This window comes from Antechinus flavipes, chromosome 5, assembly GCF_016432865.1.
Source record: "Antechinus flavipes isolate AdamAnt ecotype Samford, QLD, Australia chromosome 5, AdamAnt_v2, whole genome shotgun sequence".
Lineage (NCBI taxonomy): Eukaryota > Metazoa > Chordata > Mammalia > Dasyuromorphia > Dasyuridae > Antechinus > Antechinus flavipes.
Window position 1 is genome coordinate 187,964,720 of NC_067402.1, and position 21,818 is coordinate 187,986,537.

The 21,818-nt window shown below is 37.3% G+C and overlaps 1 protein-coding gene across 2 annotated transcripts in view; it reads left to right on the forward strand.

Annotated features, from left to right (window-relative positions):
- The window catches only part of CD4 (CD4 molecule), a 34,051-nt gene that overhangs the window by 216 nt on the left and 12,017 nt on the right, over positions 1-21,818 (forward strand). Inside the window, exons 2-3 of one of the 2 annotated variants that reach the window (XM_052000975.1) lie at positions 12,058-12,223; positions 12,355-12,528. In XM_052000975.1, the coding sequence (XP_051856935.1) occupies positions 12,118-12,223; positions 12,355-12,528 (280 nt within the window). In that variant the 5' untranslated portion in view covers positions 12,058-12,117. The remainder of the gene's footprint in view (positions 1-12,057; positions 12,224-12,354; positions 12,529-21,818) is intronic. The other variant, XM_052000976.1, reaches the window with a different exon arrangement.

The window sequence follows — 21,818 nt, forward strand, 5'->3', positions numbered from 1 at the left end:
CCCAGGTTGAAGGATGTAAGTAGATGAGGAAAATAAGAAATTACCATCAAATTATCAATCCAGAACTAGAAAAGCCCCTAAAAGTGATAAATCCACCTTTTCTTCTTGACCCTTTTACAGATAAGGAAACTGAGGTCTAATGAAATGGTGTGGAAACTGGGACAAAGAGGAAGGATCAGGAATAGGAATCTCTGATCAACTGCGGACTTTCCATGGCAGGAGAGGCAAAGAAAGAAACATAGCCACAGGAGAGGGTGAGATGGTGAAAAGAAAAGAAAGGAATAAAATTCAATGTCGAACCTGTTCTTGGAAAGAGAAGGAAGGAATTAAGATTAAGGAGGAATGAGGTAGAGGGCAAAAACAGGTATGGTAGGGCAGGAGAAGGGACATGTAAATGGAAGCCGCTGAGAGTGGGGAGGAGAGAAGAAAAGAAAGCAGAAGAGAGGAAAGGAGAGAAGAGAGAACTCACTTTTGTAGCCATTCTCTCTGCTTTTGGAGTGATGAAGATGATATGCCACAGTGTGGTGAAGACACTGAAAGATTGAAGTTAAAGCATTGGGGGGGGTGTGTCAAATAGTCTTTATTTCCTTTGATATTGAACAAAATACTTTATTTTTCTTCAATTTCCTTTCCTATAAAATAAGGAATATTTATGGGATTACAGATTTAGAACTGGAAGGGACCTTAGAAGCAATTTAGTATAATTTCCTCATTTTACAGACAAGAAAATTAAAGACAGAGAGTGGCTTTTGATTAAGTTCAAACAAGTAGTTGGTAACAGGGCTAGATTGTGGCCCCCAAGTTCCTGGATGCCCAACCCCTCACTCTTTCCACTGTCTTCTCTGGAGGAATGGTCACAAAAGCCCCTTCCAACTTTCAATTATGTGATTTTAGGCTTCTTCCCTAGCTGGTCTCTATGAAGTAACACTTTCTCCTTCTGCTTCCTAAATTTGTCTTCAGAACTGAAGCCAGTTCAGTCCTTGAGGTCCCAATCATCCCCAGCTTCTCTCCTGACTCTCTTTAAAAAATTAAGTTAATTTTTTTTGTTATTCTGAAGCTGAAAAATCATGAACAAGTACTAATATTTTACTATTTTAAATTTAATATTAAAAAACCAAAACTAATATTTTAATATTTAATAATATGCCAAACAGAAAAGAGGATTATATATGAAACCATGAATCTATTGTATATACTAAAAATTTTTTTAAAAACATTATAAATTCAACCCATTTGTTTCAAAGCTGTCATGCTTGTCTGTTTCTCCTTCAAAACCTCATTCATGATATAAAAAGTTTCAATGAACTTTTCTTTCTTTCTTTTTTTTTCTTAAGCATCAGGATCAACAATTCCCCTCTTCCCTCTCCCTTCATTAAATAAAATACCTTCCTTTATAACAAATAAGCATTGTCAAGCAAAACAAATCACACTTTGAGCATTTCTGGAAATGTACATTTCTTTCCCTAAACCTTTACCTCTCAATCAGAGGGTGGATAGCATGCTTCATCGTCAATCCTGCCTCCTTTTAATGGGTTTATTTTGGGAGGGAGTTCAAGGAGAATATATGTCTGCCCTTGAGAAACAAGGAAAACCCATATTCCCTATTTCAGGATTCTCCCTCATTGTAATTAGATCAGTTTCCCTTTTAATATAGAGTCAGGACTAGAATTTAATAATCTAGGGTTCTGGCTTTGCCTGGGATTAACCTATTCCCTGGGCAGAGTAAATGGGGAGGGGGTGGGATTGGGAAGTACAGAACAGGGTCTAGGCAAGGGCTAGAAGTGAGCCTCTCTTCTTGGGCTCGTTTTCCTATGAAACACTAGATTTTGTGTCCAGTAGACACAAAATGGCTGCTGTCGGGCCCTACCTGTCAGGGTTAGAAACTCTTTAGAACTCTTCCCTTTCACTCCTGCTAGAAAAATCAAACAAAGCCCAGATGGGGAAGTGAGGGGTGGGGAGGGATGCTGCATGGATGGCTTCCTAGAGTGGAGGAGGTCAGTTTGAAGATTATCTTAAGTACAAAATACCTCTGCCCTCAAATGGAGCACATCCGAAAAAGAGGCCTCCCCGCCACGGAACTGTGGGCCTCGTTGCTAAGCGAAGAGGAGATGGAATGGTTTGGCAGACCACAGGATGGGGAAGCAGATTTCTCTTGTCAGAGGCACTGAGCGGGTTGGGGCGGGGGACGGCGGGGCTGAGGGGAGGGGGAAGCCGATGTCGGCTCGGGCCCTCTTAGGGATAGGGAGTATATGGGGGAGGGGCGCTGGGGTAGCTGTGCCCTCCCGGGTGGGTGTCAGAGGCAAGGGAGAGGATGGCAGAGGTTGCAGCAGTGAGACCACAGAGATTCCTTCAGAGAGGTCGTGGTCTCTAGGAAGTTCACCCAACAGAAACCAGTGATGGGGAGGTGGTTGGTGCTTGTGTGTGAGGGGGACTGGGGGCACATCCCATGGTAAGGCTGAGGGGGTGAACGGGCGGTCGTAGGGAGGAGATAAAAGTGCCTGTGGGATCGTGTACACACGCTGTGGTGAAGCCGTGCCCTCTTCCTTTTCCCGAAGCCCGCTCCCCCTCCCGGCCCCGGGGCTGGGGACGCAGTGCATGCGCACGGATCTCGGCGACATAAGTGTGTGTTGTACTGTCTCTCCGGTTTCTTTGTACTTCTTCTTCACCTTTCCGTATTGGTCTCCATTTTTCAGTTGTTTTTTTTGCCTCTATATTGCTTGCTCTCTGCATGTTTTTCTCTGTGTCTGTGTCTGTGCCTGTGTCTCTCTGTGTCTCTCTCTTTTTCTCTATAGCTCTCTCTCTGGGTCTCTCTGTCTTTCTCTGTTTCTATCTCTGTCTCTCTTTCTATCTCGCTGTTTCTCTGTCTCTCTCTCTCTGTGTCTCTGTCTCTTTTTCTCTATATATGTTTCTCTGTATCTGTCTTTCTCTGTGTCTCTCTATGTCTGTCTCTCTTTCTCTCTCTGTCTCTGTTTGTTTGTCTCTTTTTCTATTTCTGTTTCTCTCCCCCTTCTCTCTGTCTCTCTTTTTCTCTATATATGTCTCTCTGTATCTTTCTTTCTCTGTGTCTCTCTATGTCTGTCTCTCTTTCTCTCTCTGTCTCTGTTTGTTTGTCTCTTTTTCTATTTCTGTTTCTCTTCCCCTTCTCTCTGTCTCTCTTTTTCTCTATATATGTCTCTCTGTGTCTCTGTCTTTCTCTGTGTCTCTATCACTCTCTTTCTCTGTTTCTTTCTATCTCTCTGTTTCTCTGTCTCTGTCTCTGTTTCTCTCTCTGTCTCTGTCTTTGCTTCTCTACTTTCTGTCTCTGTCCTCCACCCCCATTTCTTCTTCTCCTTTCTGTTTCTCCTGTTTCTCTTTCTCTCTCTCCCCTTTTCTTTCTTTCTGTCATTCTCTCTCCCCTTCTCCCTGTCTCTATCTCTTCTCTGTCTGTCTCTTTGTCTCTGTCTCTGTTTCTTTCTCTCTCGTCTCCTCTGTCTCCCCCCATTTTTTCTTTACTTTCTCTCTTTTTCTCTCTCCCCTTTTGTCTGTCATTTTCTCTCCCCTTCTCCCTATCTCTATCTCTCCTCTGTCTCTTTCTTTGTCTCTGTCTCTCTCCTCTTCTTCCCCTCCCTCTCTTCCTTCCTTCTTTCCTTCTCTGTCTCTGTCTCTCTCTTCTCTCCTTTCCTGTCTCTGTCTTTGTCCCCTTCTCTCTCTGTCTCTCTCCCTTTCTTTCTCTCTCCTCTTCTCCCTATTTCTGTTTCTATTGTCTCTGTCTCTATTTGTCTTTCTCCCCTGTTCTTTCTGTTTCTCTTCCACTCTTGTTTCTCCCACCCACCCATTCTGGCTTCTTTCTTTTAGCTTCTATTGTTCCTGAATTTTGTGAGTGTGTTGGAGCTTGAGTATATGCATTGTGTGATGTATGTATATCTATTGTTTTAATGAGCTGCTCTGGGACTCTCTATCTTTATCTCTCCCTAGATTTCTTTGCTTTCTCTCTCCATCTGTCCTTTTCCCTTTGTTCATGTCTGCCCCTCCTTTTGTCGCCTCTGCTGCCCTCTACCCCCTAGGCCCATATCTAAATGGTGGAGTTTTGAGTTGTTGGGTGATGATTGTTGTTTTCAGTTCACAGAGCTGTTTCTGATCAAAGCTTATCAAATGTCTGGGTTCCTGCTAGGGAACAGGATGGTGTTTACAGACAAGAGAAAGAACAGAGTGGCAGCAGGAGATAGGGGGGGTGCTAAGAGTGGAGCAGTGGGTCCGGGGCGTAGAACAAGGCTGGGAGGTGCAGCCTCTTGAAGTATGAGACAGAGATGCAGTCACAGAGAGTTCTAGGTATCTGCATCAAAAAGCATAGTTACAGGCGGGCACACTTAGGGACAGAGAGAGATGCAGAGACCCTTGCTACATATACCTAAGCTCATCTCAGCATCTCTCACAAGCGCTGAGGAGCACTGGGGCACAGGATGTGTAGTCTGTCTCCATGGTGGCTGGAGATTGTGAGAATCAAAGACCTCTCTCTGGGGCCTCCCAGGCTCAGCGGAAATGTGAGCTCCAAGCCCTCAGCAGAGGCAAACAAGCAGCTGGAAAACCTTAGCCTTTGGAGAGCCCTGGGCCCAGAAGTGGCCGAGAAGAGAAAGTCTTGTCTTCCAACAGATCTAGGGAATAGGGGGTCTGGGGTGGGGGAGGTGCAGGCTTAGAAGGAGGTTAGAAAATGCCCACCCTGAGAAAGGGGAGGATTTGGGCTTGAAAGACAATAGCCCACTGTGAAAGGAGGCAAGGAAAGAGGCAAACTCTAAGCCATAAAGTCCTCCCTCCCTCCCCCACAACCTGTCTAGAATCCATTATCTATCTTTCTCTTCTCCATGCTGCCCCAGGCCCCATTCTCAGTACTCTACCAATTTTACAAATGACCTACTTCCAGCCCTTCTCAACTCTCATTTATTCATTTGGCAAATATTCATTCAGTGTCTACTATGTGCAAGTCTTTGTGTACCTACGTATTTAACCTCTTCTTGTTTAAAATAGCCATAATGTTTATTTTATTTCTTTAAATTTTTATTGAAGTGTTTTGATTTTATATCATGTTCATTTCCCAATATAGCTCTCCCATTCCCCCCCCCAGAATCATCCTTTATAATAAACAATGACAAATAAAGGAAAAAAGCAGCTTTGAAAAACTAATCAAGCTGTCTATTATATACAATAATGTATCAAAAGTCTCCCACTTCTGCAAAGAAAGTAAGGAAGAACATTCTCATATCTCTTCTTTGAGGTCAAATTTTATCATTATAATTACATAAGTTTCTTTTCTTTGTTCTTTTCCTTTATGTTGTTGCAGTCATTGTGTATATCCCTTTCCCAATTCTGCTTACCCCAATTTGCATGAGTTCTTTATTTTTGTATACTTCACGTATATAACTTCTTACAGTATAGTAATATTCCATTATATTTATGTACCATGATTTGTTTAACCATTCCCTAATTATAATGCATCGACTTTGTTGGCAGTTTCCATAAGGGGGTGAAGAAGGTAGATGGTACTTTGTAGTTGTGTATGAGATGTATGGCAATAGTTATTTTTTTATTATTAAAGTTTTTTATTTTCAAAACATATTCACGGATAATTTTTTCAATATTGATCCTTGCATAGCCTTGTGTTCCAAATTTTCCCTTCCTCCCTCCTAGCTCCTGTCCTAGATGACAAATAACTCAATATATGTTATACATGTTAAAATATTTGTTAAAATCCACTATATGTAAACATATTTGTAAAATTATCTTGCTGCACAAGAAAGATTAGATCAAAAAGGAAAGAAAATGAATAAGAAAACAAAATGCAAATGAACAATAATAAAAAGAGTGAGAATGTTATGTTATGATCCACATTAATTCCCCCAGTTCTCCTCTGGGTGCAGATGGATCTCTTTATCATGAGATTATTGGAACTGACCTCAATCATCTCACAAAAAAGAGCCACATCCATCAGAATTGATCATCATATAATATTGATGTTGCTGTGTATAATGATCTCCTGCTTCTGCTTATTTCACTCAGCATCAGTTCTTACAAGTCTCTCCAGGCTTCTCTAAAATCATCCTTCTGATCATTTCTTATAGAATAATAACATTCCATAGCATTCATTATACCATAACTTATTCAGCCATTCTCCAACTGATGGACATCCACTCAGTTTCGTTTCTTGCTGCTATAAAAAGGGCTGCCACAGACATTTTTTCACATGCGGTTCCCTTTCCTAATAGGAGTTCTTTAATGACAGGCAAGGCTAGGTACCAGCAGTGTCAGTGCCAAAGGTTTGATTTGATAGCAAAGTCAAAGTGAGTGCCTAAGACACCTTTGCCGACTCCCATTCTCCCCTATTATAGGCTTGTTTCCTTGTTAAATTTTTCTCCAGGTTCATAAATAGTCTAACAGATAAGAATCATAGTTAATGACCACATACTTTAAATTAGAATCACATATTAAAATATGGTATGTCAAGTCATACTAGAACTTGAAGCAGTAAGAGGGAGAATGACTTCGGTTTATTATCCCTTTTTTTCATTTTTACTAGTTGGTGGGGAAAAAAGAAGCAGAAAAGTTGGAGAAATGAATGATGGGTTAGGGGTCCTGTTACCAAACTCTGAAGCTGCTGGTTCTCAATGAACCCACTCCAGTCTCACTTTGCTACTTTGGGTAGCATGAAAGCTAGTATACTTGTCACAATTCCTCCTGGCTTGGCAAAGAGAATTATGACCCATACTTCCTCCTCTGATTCTCCACATGTCTTCTCCTTAGAAAGAAGTTCCTTCAAGGCCAAAAGTCCCTCACCCCAAACTTGGGGAACTCTCAATCATGCTTATACCACTCCTGCTACAAACATCAAATTTCTGTGGTATGATCAGTTCCTTTTTTCAGCTTCCTCCTCAACCCAGCTGGCTGTCTTAGTCCCTTAGCACCTTTTCAGAGAAGTGTGAAGGAAATGGTCTACATAGAATCATAGAATTTAGAGCTTAAAAGGATTTTATATATAATCTAGTCCAACCCCTCATTTTTATAGATGAGGATTCTGAAATTCAATTATTTGGTCAAGGCCACACAGGTTAATTAGTACACAATACTATAATTTGAACTCATACCCCCTACATACAAATCTGGTTCTTTTTCCACCACACGAAATTCCCTCTCAATGTGCTCATTGTTTCTTCACATATCAGGACAGGGCTAGTTCTCCATGTCAAGTGCATTCTTAATGTTCTGTGATCCGTAAAGAACAATCAGAAACCCATTTCTCTTATTCTAGAATTTGGAAAGCAGAAACCACTGATTTCCTCCTTCTTGTTATGTTCTTGTGAACTTTCTTCCCCCTCCCCCCCCAACCCTGGTTTATGCTACTTCTTTCCTAGAACTTAGGAAAATAAGGATGGTGAAATTCTGGGGGGTGGGAAAAGGAAGGGTTCTAGTAAAGAAACGCAGGGGTTGTTGGGAGGATATAAAAGCAGAATATAAAAGTGTTGGGAATGGAAAATGGCATGGTTGAAAGGGATCCTTTCTCTTAAGATATTGATCTGGCTACCCTTGTGTTTGTGTGTGTGTGTGTATATGTGTGTGTGTGCCCACTTTAGTTCTCTGGCTGCCAAATGTATCTTTTTAAAGTGATGTGCACTATCAGCCAAAACCTTTCAGCTGGTTTTGCTTAACTCTTTTGGGGGAGTAGATTCTAAGTGCTTGTTCATTGGGATGCATTTGCTATGTCGAAACAAAACAAAAAAATTTAAAAAAGAAAAATTAAGGGCAGCTAGGTGGCTCAGTGAATAGAGCACCAGCCTTGAAGTCAGGAGAACCTGAGTTTAAATGTGACCTCAGACATTTAACACTTCCTATTTGTGTGACCCTAGGCAAGTCATTTAACTCCAATTGCCTCAGCAAAAACAAAACAAAACAAAGCAAGAAAAATTAATCTTTTAAAATTATTTTAAGTTAGCAAGCATCTATTTTTCTCCCTCCTAATCCTTTATTTAAAACAAAATCCTTGTAACACATATAAATAGTTATGAAAAACAAATTTCCTCATTGGCGATGTCTAAAAATTTATGTCTCGTTATACAATTTGAATTCATTACTTCTCTGACAAGAAGTAGTATGCTTTGTCATCCATCCTTAGGCATCACAGCTGATCATTTCATTGAATGGGTTTCTTAAGTCTCTCAAGGTTATGTTTCTTTATAATGCTGTTATTATATAAGTTGTTTTCTGCTTCCTTTCATTTCATTCAAAAATAACGATAGCTAACATTTATATAGCACTTTAAGTTTTACAAAGGCTTTATAAACATTATTTCATTTTTATCCTCACAACAATCCTGGGAGGAAGTACTGTTATTGCCTCCATTTTATAGCCAAGAAAACTGAGGCAGGCAGAAGGCATGTGACTAGTAAGTGTCCAAGTCCAGTGCTCTATCCACTGTGTAACCTAGCTGTCTCTCAGAGTGAATAAAAATACAACAAAATTTCTCGGGAACTATCCTTTTGGTCATTTCTTATGGCATTTTATTATATTCATTCATATTTGTTTAGCTATTCTCTAATTGAGGGGTGCCCCTTTAGTTTTCAATTTTTTGCTACTACAAATAAAGTTACTATAAATGTTTTTTATACACATGTCCTTTAGGAGAAATTAATCTTATTAAAGAACATCTATGTTCAATTTTTTTTCCCTATATAAATACCTTCAATGAATCCCTATTGGGAATGATATGTTCAGTACATAATAAAGATGAAACTAATTATTGTGGCATTCAAGGTCCACCACAATATGATTGACATCTCCCTCTCTGATCTTATTTCTTATTTCAGCCTTATATAAACTAACCACTCCAGCCAGACTTATGTCTTCACAGTTCTCAAAATTTTACTTTTGTATTCACTTTTTGCATCTTTGCACATGATGTTTTTAAAATGCTTTGTGAATTTTGAAGGGAGAGGTGGGGACTGGGCCTGTAATTTTATTGATGCAGGAAAATCTCAGGTGAGGAAAATCCTTGCATCAGTTTGGGTCAGTATTGAAAGGTTAAGGGATAAACCCAGGGTTATCCAGCCATGTCTTTCTGGCTTTGAGGTCAAATACTTAATCTTTATATCACATGGTTTCTAAATGTTAACTTACTACTGCTGGTGTTGCTAATGCTACTATAGACCTGGAGTACTCTAAACCTCTATTTCCTGTTCATAAAAGATTTTTTTTTCTTTTAATGATGTAATATAATCGTAAATTGCAAGAAATTAACAGTACTAACACAAAAATAAACAAAATTGTGTGTTATCTATGTACATCAACTAACTTAGCTGCTTTATAAAAAACATAATAATACAATTTATTTCTGTCAAATTTTACACAAAACCTATTTACAGGTGAATTACAGCATTTAAAAATGTTGTGGCTGACCTTAAGAATGACTTTTTGGTGATAAGTCTATTGCATAATATTGAATAAGACATGTTTCATTATATCAGGGTTGGAGTGGGATAGAAGAGAAAAAAAACAAAAACAAAAACAAGAAAAACCATAAAACCTTTCAATCAGTTAGAAATAGAGCCCTGCAAGGAACTGAAAACTGAGTGGATGCCCCTCAGTTGGGTAGTCCTTGAAAAAATTATGATAGTATATGAATATTATGAAATATTATTGTTTGATAAACAATCAGCAGGATGATTCAGAAAGGCCTAGAAAGACTTAGATGAACTGATGCTAAATAAAGTGAGTAGAACCAAGTGAACATTGTACACAGCAACAAGATTATACAATGATCAATTCTGATGGATGTGGATCTTTTTTAACAATGAGGTGGTTCAGGGAAATTCTAAATCTAGAGAGAGAACTACAGGTACTGAATGTAAATCACACTATCTACTATCTGGTATAAAAATATAGCCCAAATTATGAAGAGAAGGTGATTGTTATGAGACAAAATTATGGAATATTCATATTTGCTTAATTCAAAAACTCAGATTTTCTAAAAAAAAAAAAAAAAAAAAGTGAAGGTTTGCCAAGAATGGTCATTTCCAACCTCCATGGCTTAAATTTCCCAGAATATTCTCATAGGTCAGGAAGATAGACTTTCTGTGTTTCAAACGAGGAGCTAACAATTCTGATTTACTATATGATCTGATCATTATATGAAATAATCAATCCAAATAATTCACATTGGGAGGCAAGGGGCTTAGTTTCTTCATGCATTGAAAAATCAGCTCATGGAAAAAATATTTTGAAAGTTATCAAATGACCATAAGAAGTTCAGTTTTTATATTTCAAAGTGATTAATAAAGAAAATAACCTAATTACTATCACTGTTTTCATCAAACAAAAGCATAAGACAAAAAGATCATCCACAAAGTTTAATTGCCATTTTCTCTGTTAAGCCCTTCCTGTTCCTCACTCCATTACCATTTCTTTCTCCTTTGAACTTCCATTTTTATCTTAATGCCTCTTCATTACTCATTTTCACTTAGGGCATATGGTATGAAGCTGGAAGGGAGAGCTAACATATTGAACAACAGAGGATCCATAAAGATCTCCACAGGGGAGGTTGATAGACCAAATTTAATATTTAATAGAGATAACTTTAAAGCATTAAGTATAAGTTAAAAAATAACTTACCAAGTATAAGATGGGGAGACATGGCAAGACAACATTTTTAAATGAAAAAAGATTTGGGTTTTTAAAGGGCAATAAGCTTTGTCTATAGTAAAAGAAACAAAGGATCTAGAATGAAGAGGGTGATGGGCACAAAGTACCCCAGACAGTCAGTCAGTCAAAACCCATTTATTTAGTACTTCCTGTCTGTTAGGTAACTCAGTAGATAAAGCTTTGGGCCCAGAGTGAAGAAGACCTGAGTTCAAATGCAATTTCCAACACTTGCAAGCTGTGTGACCATAGGCAAGTCAACTTCCCTTTGCAGTAATCCACTGGAGAAGGAACTGGTAAATTACTCTAATATCTTTGCCAAGAGAAGCTCATGAACAGCATGGTCCACAAAGAAGAGTCAGACATGATTGAACAATAATGGGCTAGGCTCTGGGGAGACAGAGGCAAAAATTGTATAAAACGTATACATTTTATGAAGGAGACGACATGTAGATAGCTATATGTAAAAGATCTAGAATATTGCTTTTCATTTTGAGTATTATCTTTTTTATTAAATTTTAAACATCCATTTTTAATTTTAAAACTAATTTTTTTTTAAATCTGTGATTTCATTAGCTTAAGAAATTCTTGGAGAAAGAAACTCCTGTTCCAATGCAGATCAACAACTGTTTTATAAATTATAGTCACAGAGAGTCTTTGGGGACACTGAGAAGATACATGATTTGCCCAGTAGCCCATAACCAACCAGTGCATGTGGGAGGTGGGACTTGAACTCAGAGCTTCCTGATCCATCTAGCTTTCTCTCCATTATACCATTCTGCCTCTGCTGGGCACCACATTTAAAAGAGGAATATCAACAAACTGCAGCACAAGGGAGGAGAGTGACCCAGATGGTAAAGTCACTGATGAACTTGCTATTTGTGGATTGCTTGAAAGAATTGGGAATAGCTTAGCTTGGAGCTGTGACAATATGGACACTTCAAATACTTGAAAAACCATGAAAGAAGAATTAGATTTGTTCTAAATGCCTCTAAAGTCCCTCCCCACTCTTAATCTTTGATTCCGTGAATGAGAATCAAAGGATGAAATCTGCCTAGAGGCAGATTTTGACTTGATTTAAGTAAATATTTCATACTTATAAGTTCCTGAAGTAAAATTTTATTCATTTTATCCCCTGTAGTGACTATTTCAATGGCCTCCACATAATAGCTGCTCTGTTGAATCTGACAGTTTGTGGTTTTCTACTGCAGTGGCTTGCCATTCTCTTCTCATTTTACAGAGGAGGAAAATGAGACAAACGGGGTTAATTGGCTTGCCCAGGGTCACACAGTTAAATAATCATCTGAGGCCAGATTTGAGACCATGAAGATGAGTTTCTGACTCCATGCCCACTGCTCTATCCACTGCACGTTGAGTGACTGAATTCTTTTGAATCCTCAGACTCACAAGGAAGAGATCTCATTCCCCCAGGGTTCTGACCAATTTATCAGGGACTTTCTTATGACTCTAGCACCTTTCAGAGGAGGTCTGGCACCTCATTTCCTTCACAAGGCGAGTATGGATGGAGGAACTTCCTTTGCAACCTTGCTCCTGGCTCTGCAGTTGGGTGAGTGATCATCCTTGAGTTTGGGGGCTGGGGTGGCAGAGGAACCAGATCTCATTGAGGGGGGAAATAAAAGTCAACAAATGGGGCTGCTGCTGGCCCTCACCTACTTATTCTCTATTTCTGGAATTCAGTTCTATTGCCTGCCATGACCAGTGAAAAGGAGCTGATTCTGGGTGAGGCTGGGGATCAGGTCAAATTGCCTTGCAAGGCTTCAAAGAAAGAAAATATGGACTTTACTTGGAAACAACCGGACCAACTTGTTATTCTCAGGGGCTTCAGAAGAAGTTCACCACCAAGGGTTATAGGTAAGTATAGTCCATAGTTTTGGGCCTCCTAAAACTTTTCAATTTAAACAGACTGGGTCTGATCTTGAGGTCTAATTGCCAAAAGGTCATTTTTCCTTTTAGCTCTCTGCCCCAATTTGGAGTTTCTCCAGGAAAATTTACAAATATAACTTATGAATAGATTTCCCTAAATGTGGACAACAGTGTTCCCAGCTCCCAAACAAAGCATTGACTGTAACAAATGCATATCATGTATCATTGATTTCATTCTATGGAAAATGGGATTCAATGGTACCAATAAAAAAAAAAAAAACCAGCTGGAACTCCTAAACATCTACAGAAATACATAAAGCACTAACAATGGTTTCAACATTCTAATGAATACCTCTTAGCCCTATAGAAACCTTCAAATGACTTGGATTCTTGTAGAAGGGAAATGACCTGTAATGGTGACTCTACTTTTCCATTATCCAGATAAATCGCTCAAACTATGGAGACTGGTAAGGTTCAAACTTCTTGAACCTCCCCAGATGCCATTATGTGCTTTAATATGTCATCCAGGAATTCTGCTGCAATTCTCTTCTTACTCTAGAACAGTTGTTCTCAAACTTTTGTTTTCAGTATCTTTATCCTATTAAAAATTATTGAGGATCTCTCCAAAGTGTTTTTGTTTATCTGTGTTATATTTATAGACATTTACCATATTAGAAATAAAAAGTATTTTCAAATTTGTAGACCCTCTAAAAGGGTTTCAGAGATCCCCAGGATTCTCTAGACCATTCTTTGAGAACCACTGCTCTAGAAGGTCCAATGACTGAATTCTCAAAAGTGGGAGTTACCCAGGAGCTAACACTAAGACTGCTCTCTCTGAAATTAATAGTGAGATCTTAATTTATAAATCTGATGTTTTTTTCTGTCTTCGTCTATCTTGACCTTTACATTTGACACTATAACCACTCACTCTTCCCACATACTCTTTCTTGGAGTTTTCATGATATTTTTGATTTTCCTCCTATCTATCTGAATATTCCTCAATCATTCTAACTTAGAATATTGTCATTAGCACATCAGGCTCTATGTATCCCCAAGGTTTCCTACTAAGACCTTTTATTATATCTCTTTATATATATGTGTTCAATGAGCTCATCAACTAATGAGAGGGCTTAATTATCATCTCTATGTAGATAATTTACCAATCTACATATTTAACTGTAGCTTGTTTCCTGAATTGTAAAGTATGAGCTAGGCCTTGGGATCGATCAGAATCAGGATGAATTAAAATCCTTGGTCTTTAGGGGGAGAAATTAAGAATGCAGGCAAGCAGAATCCTCGATTCTGGAGTCCAGAGTCACCAACCTCTCTGCTCCTCATCCTGCCACCAAGTGACTCTGCCCTCTCTCCCTCAGCCCTCCAATCCTTGCCTATGATTATCTTAGCACCAAATATTCAGCAAGCACCAACGATGAGAAGAGCCATTTATCCAAATATATGTTAATGAGTCACACATTGACTAGGTAATTAGCCTTAAGTGCTCAGTTGTCTGATTCAAGCATACCTTTTTGGAGTTTCAGCCCTCTATATTGACCTCTAGTCCAGAACTACCAACTGGATAATCCTAAAAATTTTTAGACCTCAAAATATCTGAAACAGAACTCATTATCTCCTCTCATCAAATTACCCCTTGTATTGATATTTTTTTCCTGTGGAGGATAACACCTTTCTTCTAGTCTTTTAAATTTATAACCTCATCACTATTCTCAATCCCTTTTTTCTCTTTCATTCTGCAAGTTGCCAAATCTTGCCATTTCTACCTCATTTCATGACTCTGATGAACTTTTCTCTTTACTTACACAGTTCAGATCCTTATTATCCCTTGCCTAGATTGTAACATCTTTTTATTTTATATTTCAGGTGCAGTTTTTTCTTGTTTCAAAATTATTAATATGTACTTTTTTGTATAATATATAAAGCAAGGTCTATACTAGATACTATGGAGAGAGATTGAGAAAAAGAATGCATGGAGTCTATCTTAGGTAACTTAAGAGTCTTGTGGAGTTATCTTTCTATTCATATCACTCTGAGCTCTAAATAAGTCTGGCAAAGAAACCTCCCTAACAAACTTTGTCTGATTCTCATTGTATCATTAAATACTCCTAGTCATCTGGTATAGATTTCCATAGCTTGCCTTATGTTAAAAACTATGACAATGACAACTCCAAGAAATTCTCCTATTAATTTGCCATACTAGAATTATTATCAAACTAAATCTTGTTTGGAACATAGGATTGCCAAATGAAAGCTTACAAGTCTATGTTAGAGAGATTTTTATGTGTTATGGTGGAATTTCATAGAAATTCCACATCAGCAATGATCTCTCCTTGGCCAGTCACTTAAACATCTCATTTCTCTAAACAAGTCTCTAAATATATACTAAAGAGTAGTTCCTTGCTAGCAATTCCTTATGTGGATAGAATTGAAAATTCAGTGGGGAAAAAAGTCTCTCAGAGCTAGAATAGCACTTTAACTTCATCCTAAAAGGTTGTTGGACTAGATGGCCTCTGTGATCCCTTCTAGATATAGCCTAATGATCCTAAAGTAATGAGGATCATCAGATAGTCACCTCTTCTCACCACCCATTTATTGTATTAGAGCCAGGTCACAGGCTCAACACCATCCATTTTCCATGGGATATTCATAAGCTTTCTAAGAGATCACTTTCTGCTGGTCTGCCAGCACCTAGATCCAGAAGCACCTAATCTCTTGAATTCATGAAGTTGTTTCCAAGGCTAGAAATATCCATCTCAGGATTGCTCTTTGATCACTTGTGCTCAGGGAAAGAAATATAAATCGAAGAGACATCCAAGCACACAAGAGCTAATCTCAAACTTGTTTAAAAATGCACTTGTCCTCCTTGCTGTATCACCATGCAATCATCATTGTTTCAAGAGGAGGAGAGGAAAACGATCCCTTATTTCTTTCACTGAAAATCTGAGGGAAAGGATGTCTAAGTTCCAAATAACATGCTCCAAAGAAAGGAAGAATGAAAGTGGTGTCTCTCTCTACGTCTACTGAGTAGGCAGCTCCTTCCACTCAAATGTCAACTTTTTTTTAACATAGCTTCTGATAATAGGGATCATAGACTCAAAGCCAGGAATCTCTGGTTACATATAACCTTTTAGTAAGAGGTCAGAGTATGTGTCACTGGAAACGGTCCAATTGCATAGATAACTCCATCACTACCAACCCTTCATCACAGGGACTAAGGAACCAACAATAAGTTCCTGGTTGTAGATGCCCTTTAGGTATGTGTCTATCTCCCAGGGTATGTCTATCCTCCTGAGCCAAAATGCAAGCTTCATAGGTTTGCCCCTATTCCCCTAACACTGTGCATCATATTTTTCTCTGTGTGTATCCCTTTTCTCAGCTCTAAACTCCATGAGAAATGAGACTATATTTAATTTTATTATCTCTCCCAGAGCTTTGCATAATCCTACAAAAGTTTCTAAGTGGCACAATGGATAGAGAACTGATGTGGAGTCAGGAAAACCTGAGTTCAAATGTACTCATACACTTACTAGGCTGTGTGATCCTTGGCAAGTCACTTAACCCTGTTTGCATTAATTTCCTCAATTGTGAAATAAGGATTTAAATAGCATTTACCTTCCAGGATGGTTGTAAGTATCAAATGAGCTAATATGTATAAAACACTCAGCACAGTATGGGAACTGAATAAAGATTTCTTTTCTTCCTATATGTAAGGCTTGAATTTAAGTGTTTAATTGAAATCAGCTGAATTGAATAGAAATCATGGGATATTGAAGTTGGAAGATAAATAAATCATGTAGTCTATTTCCATTCATTTTACTGAAGAGAAAAAGAGGAAGGAAAATTTAATGATTTGCTCAAAGTTACTTAGCCAGTGAGTTCTATAAATCATGGACCAGAAACTAGGGCTTATGATTCCCATTCAATTTATCCCTCATCCTGTGACTTCCACTGCTACCATTACTGCTACCACCACAACTATGGATCTTTAATATTTGAGAGACAGATTCAGTTATTATACCCATTTTCCTGATAGGGAAAACTGTTCTTCAGAGAAGTTGAGTATCTCAATCATAGTCATGCAGTTTCTTCTCGTAGTAATCTACTTGGGTTCAAATTTAAACATGTCTAATAATCCCTTATCCATGGGATAACTCCCCAAATCTTTGAAAATAGCTACTATGTTCCCTCTACCCAAGTCTTCTCTTTTCCCAGGTAAATAAACCTTTTTAGTTCTTTAAACTGATCCTTGTATCAGCCATATCCTTCCCATGACTTTGAATGCTACTCATAATACTAGCTGCCTTTCCTCATAGCAACTTAACATCCTTCCTAAAATTTACAAATTTTATTATCATACCATTTATATCTTCATATAGTCTCTGATTAAAAAAAAAATCCCACTATTGAATAGAACAAGGCCTACAAAAGACTTGTAGAACCTTAGTAGAGACTTTCATCCAAATTGCCTGCGATTGATGTCAGTACTCTTTGAGTTTGGCCAGTCAATCCAAAAACATCTAATTGTACCAACATTCAGTCCACATCTCTGAATCTTGCCTATAAGTATAACTTTTGTATCAGCTATCTTTTTAAAATTAAAATATACTATAGTTATAGCATTTCTATGATTGACAGATAAAATAAATAGATTAGTCTTATGTTAAAATAAAACAAACTAGATTAATCTCACATAACTTGTTCTTTTTTAACAATGTGGTGGAAAAAAAAGAAGAAAAAACAATGCAGTGGGAATTTATTTTCTTTAAAAAATATGTTATTAATGATTTGTATACCATCTTTTATCTTTCATTCCCTTACCATCTTTATCTTTTCTTATAACAAAGGAAAATAGCTTTAAAAAATGAACTGAAGAGAGCAATTTTGTTTAATAGTAACTGCAATATTCCATACTCATAATTTATCACCTCTCTATCAAGAAAAAAGAAATATGTTCAATATTTGTCCTTTGGAACAAATATTTTTAATTGCATTTCATCTAAATTATAATATATTTTACTATTTTTTTTCATTTATTAAAAGGGAGGATGTGGCTCCTTCCCCCATCTTGGTTGATATAGTCACAGAATATAGTTTCACAGGATGAGGTTTCAGCATAAACAACATTAATTTACACCCCTATCTCTTTATGGGGTTTGAATGCATCATTGATTTGATCAACGTTTTGTTTGGCTAAGTAAGCAAATTATCCATGCCTCTGGTTGTTTCAAAAGCCTGAGCCTGAAGGGGTTTTTAAGAGTTCCAGAGTTGGAGGCAGTTGCATAGGAGACTGCTTAGGATTATAGAATAGCAAGAAGTTTGGAGAAAAAATATGGTCATCAGAATCACTGCACTAGTTGAAGGCATTGGAAAGCAGAAATATACACCAGATACACATAGATACAGCGAGGCAGTTACCTGAAAAAGGAAGCAGTTCCAAAGACTCACTCTTCTTGATTTGCTGTTTGAGTAAATGACCTTAATAAGAGCTAATTGAGTCTACTGGATAACCATAAATGGGAAGAACCCTGGTAGGCCCCTTGTGAGCAAGTGTAAGAGTAGAGAGAATATCCTCTAGAACCTGAGGCATTAAGTAGCTTCTCTCTAGGGATGAGTGAAAATTGGGAGAGTAGTGCTGAGCTCTATTAATTTAATAATACTGTAGTTATTGTGCACATTATTTTCCTGCCTCTGCTTTCTTTTTATCAATTCATATAGGTCTTCTCATATTTCTCTGAATTCTTCATATTCAGCATTTCTTAAAATCCAACTATATTTCATTACATTCATATACCAAGATTTTCAGCTATTTTCCAATCAGTGGGCACCCATTTTTGTTTCCACTTTTTTCCTTATACAAAAATAATGCATTGATTTGCTCTTAATTAAACCATGCTGGTTTCCACTGACCATAATTTCTAAGTGCTTAAAAATAGATCCTTTCATTTTTTCCAGGAATTTCCATCAAGCTCATTGGCCTATCATTTGAATTATCAACCTTTTTTGACTTTTTGGAAATACAGACAACTTCAATCTTGTGGCCCCTCAGCCATCTTTTCTTCGTACTATTCAATAACTATTGATAGACTACTGACAGATATTCAATAATTATATCCTCAAAGTTATTCAGTATCTTTCAATATAATTTGTCCAGGTTGGGTGACTTGAATTCACTCATTGAAGATAAATAGGTGCTCCTTACTTTTCCCTAAATTATCTTAGTTTTCAGTATTCCTGCCGACCATTTTTATTTTATCATTCCTTCTTTGAAAACTATTCTCTTTAATAAAGGAAGCAAAAGCACAATAGGAGTTCTCTCTGACATATTGTCATTCTCCCATCTATACAAAATGAAGGACCTATGTTTTTCTTAATTCTGCTCTTGCCCCTAACATAGCTTTATTTTTTAAAAATGTAGTTTAGGTTGTTCATAGTACTTACCTCTCAGCCTCAGTTTATATAGGGCATTAACCTTTCTGACACTATTCTTTTTTTATTAAAGTTTTTTAATTTTCAAAAGATATGTATGGATAATTTTTCAACATTAACCCTTACAAAACCCTGTGTTCCGATTTCACCCCCTTCTCCCCATCCCTACCCCTAGATAGCAAGTAATCCAATATATGTTAAACATGGTAAAAATCCAAAATATGCACACATGTTTACACAATTATCTTGCTGCGCAAGAAAAATCAAATCAAAAAGGTAAAAAATGAGAAAGAAAATAAAATGTAAGCAAACAACAAGAGTTTATTTGAGTGAAATAAAAAGTAAGAATTCTGTGTTGTGATCCATACTCAGTTCTTCTCTCTGGGTGTAGATGGCTCTCTTCATCACATGGTCATTGGAACTGGTCTGAGTAGTCCAGACCAGTTCTTGATTATTCTTGAGAAACTGTGTCATTCCTTTAGTTACTTGATCATGACTACATCTGTTCTTGTCTCTTTTTTAAAAATTAATTTTGTCAAAATTCTGAACTTAAACCACCAAAAAGGTGAACACTTCTATATACAAAGAGGAGCAAAAAAAAAAAAAAGATAAAGCCACAAATCTCAATTATGTATGGTCTGCTTTTTTTTAAGTATAAAAATCTGATATTTTACTTCAAAGTTGTCTAACTTGTTAGTGTTTTCTATTGAACTTCCTTCTATTCTCTTCTGAGCTTTAAAAAAATGTTTCAGTGATCTTCTTGTCTTCTTTTTAAATCAACACTGTTACTAGTTCTTATTTCCTTTCCCCTCCCTCATACATTCCATTGACAAAAAAGAAAAACAAAACTCTTGTAACCACTAAGTATCTCTTCTGTCGTTTCTTAAGGAGCAATAATTCTCCATGTCATTAACATACCATAATTTGTTCAGCCCTTCTTCAGTTTAGGGGCATCTCTTTTTGTTTCCAGTTCTTTGCTACAACAAAAATTGCTGTTAAGCAGTCTCTTCAGACCTCTTTTCCTTTCTCATCTGAATAATTTGTGAATTATCTAAAGTTCCTTCTTCTGTGCTTCCTATTGCTTTGAACTGACTTTGCTTTTAGAATCTCAGACTCATGGGACCCTGGCTTTCTCTGTACTCTTTGAAATCTACTCTTTTAAAGTCTAAAACCCACATTAGACTATACCTGATTTTTCATGTTCTTTTTTCTTACAAATTCTAAGTTGACATTCCTGCTCAATATTGCTATCACTTTCTCTTTGGCAACTAATTTTTCCTTATTGACCTTTCAGGATACAGAATGGCTTCTAAGAACCTTCCTCCCTCCCCACTGGACTCCAAGGGACTATCCTATTAGCAAGAGAAATATTCTCTAAATAGGGGTTCAGGAAGAGGTACACTGAACCTATGGCCCATTATTCTGGTTTTCCTATCCATGGATAAGGCAGTCCAGCAGAATATATATGCTTGAAAATAGGAAGGTACCTACAAACTCAGACCACCATGACTGCTCTGTCCTACTGTATCAAAGATACCTCATTCCTTCTGTTCCTTATACTTGCTTTCTATCTTATATCACAGTTGTGGGGGCCAGCAGAGGGTCAACTCCAGCAGTGAAAGTCTTTCTTCTTTGTGCTGACTATGGGCAGTTGTAGAGAAGCTGGTGTACTTCTAGGCGTTGTGACAGTAATTGTTGTCTTTCTGGACAGCAAGGTGGAACCATGGATAGAGTGATGGGTCTAGAGCTATTATTGTCCAGCTATTTCAGTTATGTCCTATTCTTCATGACCTTATTTGATATTTTCTTAATAAAGATTTCAAGAGTGGTTTGCCCTTTTCTTTTTTGGCTCACTTTACAGAGGAGGAAATTGAGGCAAAGTTGCTAAGTCATTTGTGCAGGGTCGTATAGCTAGTATCTGAGGCTGAATTTGAATTTTTTCCTGATTCTAGTTGTGTGATCTTGAGCAAATCAATTAATCCATTTTGCCTCAGTTTCCTCCTCTGTAAAGTGAGCTGGAGAAGGAAAGGGCAAATCATTCCAGCATCCTTGCCAAGAAAATCCCAGAATGGGTCACAAAGAGTGGAACTTGATTGAACAACAAAAACTGCCTTTCTGTTCTCACAGCTTAGCTGTCGTACCTTCTTTGTTTTGTTAACATTCATTTTGAAAGATGAAATTACCATCAAGTAAATACAATTTTATCTTTGTTAATAGATATTATCTCTAGTAGGTACCTGTGACTTAATATGCCTGGCACCTCTTCCCTACAAACTATATCCTTTTCCCATGCCAACTTTGTGTGCATTTTCAATAATTCATTATACATTATTTCAATCTAGATAGACAATCTATAATATATTCCCTCTATGATAATGCTTCTCTATTTTGCCCTTCTGTCTTCATGCTCTTCTCTATCTGTATCTCCCCTCAGATTTGTAGATTTCTATATATCAATATATCCTTCCTATATACAAACTGTTTTGTAATGTATTAATTTTTATTTTCTTTTCCTATATACAAACTATTTTGTGGTTTATCCTTTTTGACTTTATTCCCCCCCCCAATTTATTTATTTATTTGTTCATTTATTTTTATGACTCTGTTCCTCTCTCCCCAATGAACAACAAAATAATGAAAAATAAATTCTCATAACAAATATGCATAGTCCAACAAAATAAATTCTTACATTGAGCCTCTTCAAAAATGTATATCAGATTTGGTATTTAAAGTTCATTACCTCTCTGGTAGGAGGTGAGTAATGTGTTTTATCTTTAGTACTCTGGTTTGACATTGCATTGACCAAAGTTCGGAAGCCTTTCAAAGCTATTTTACTC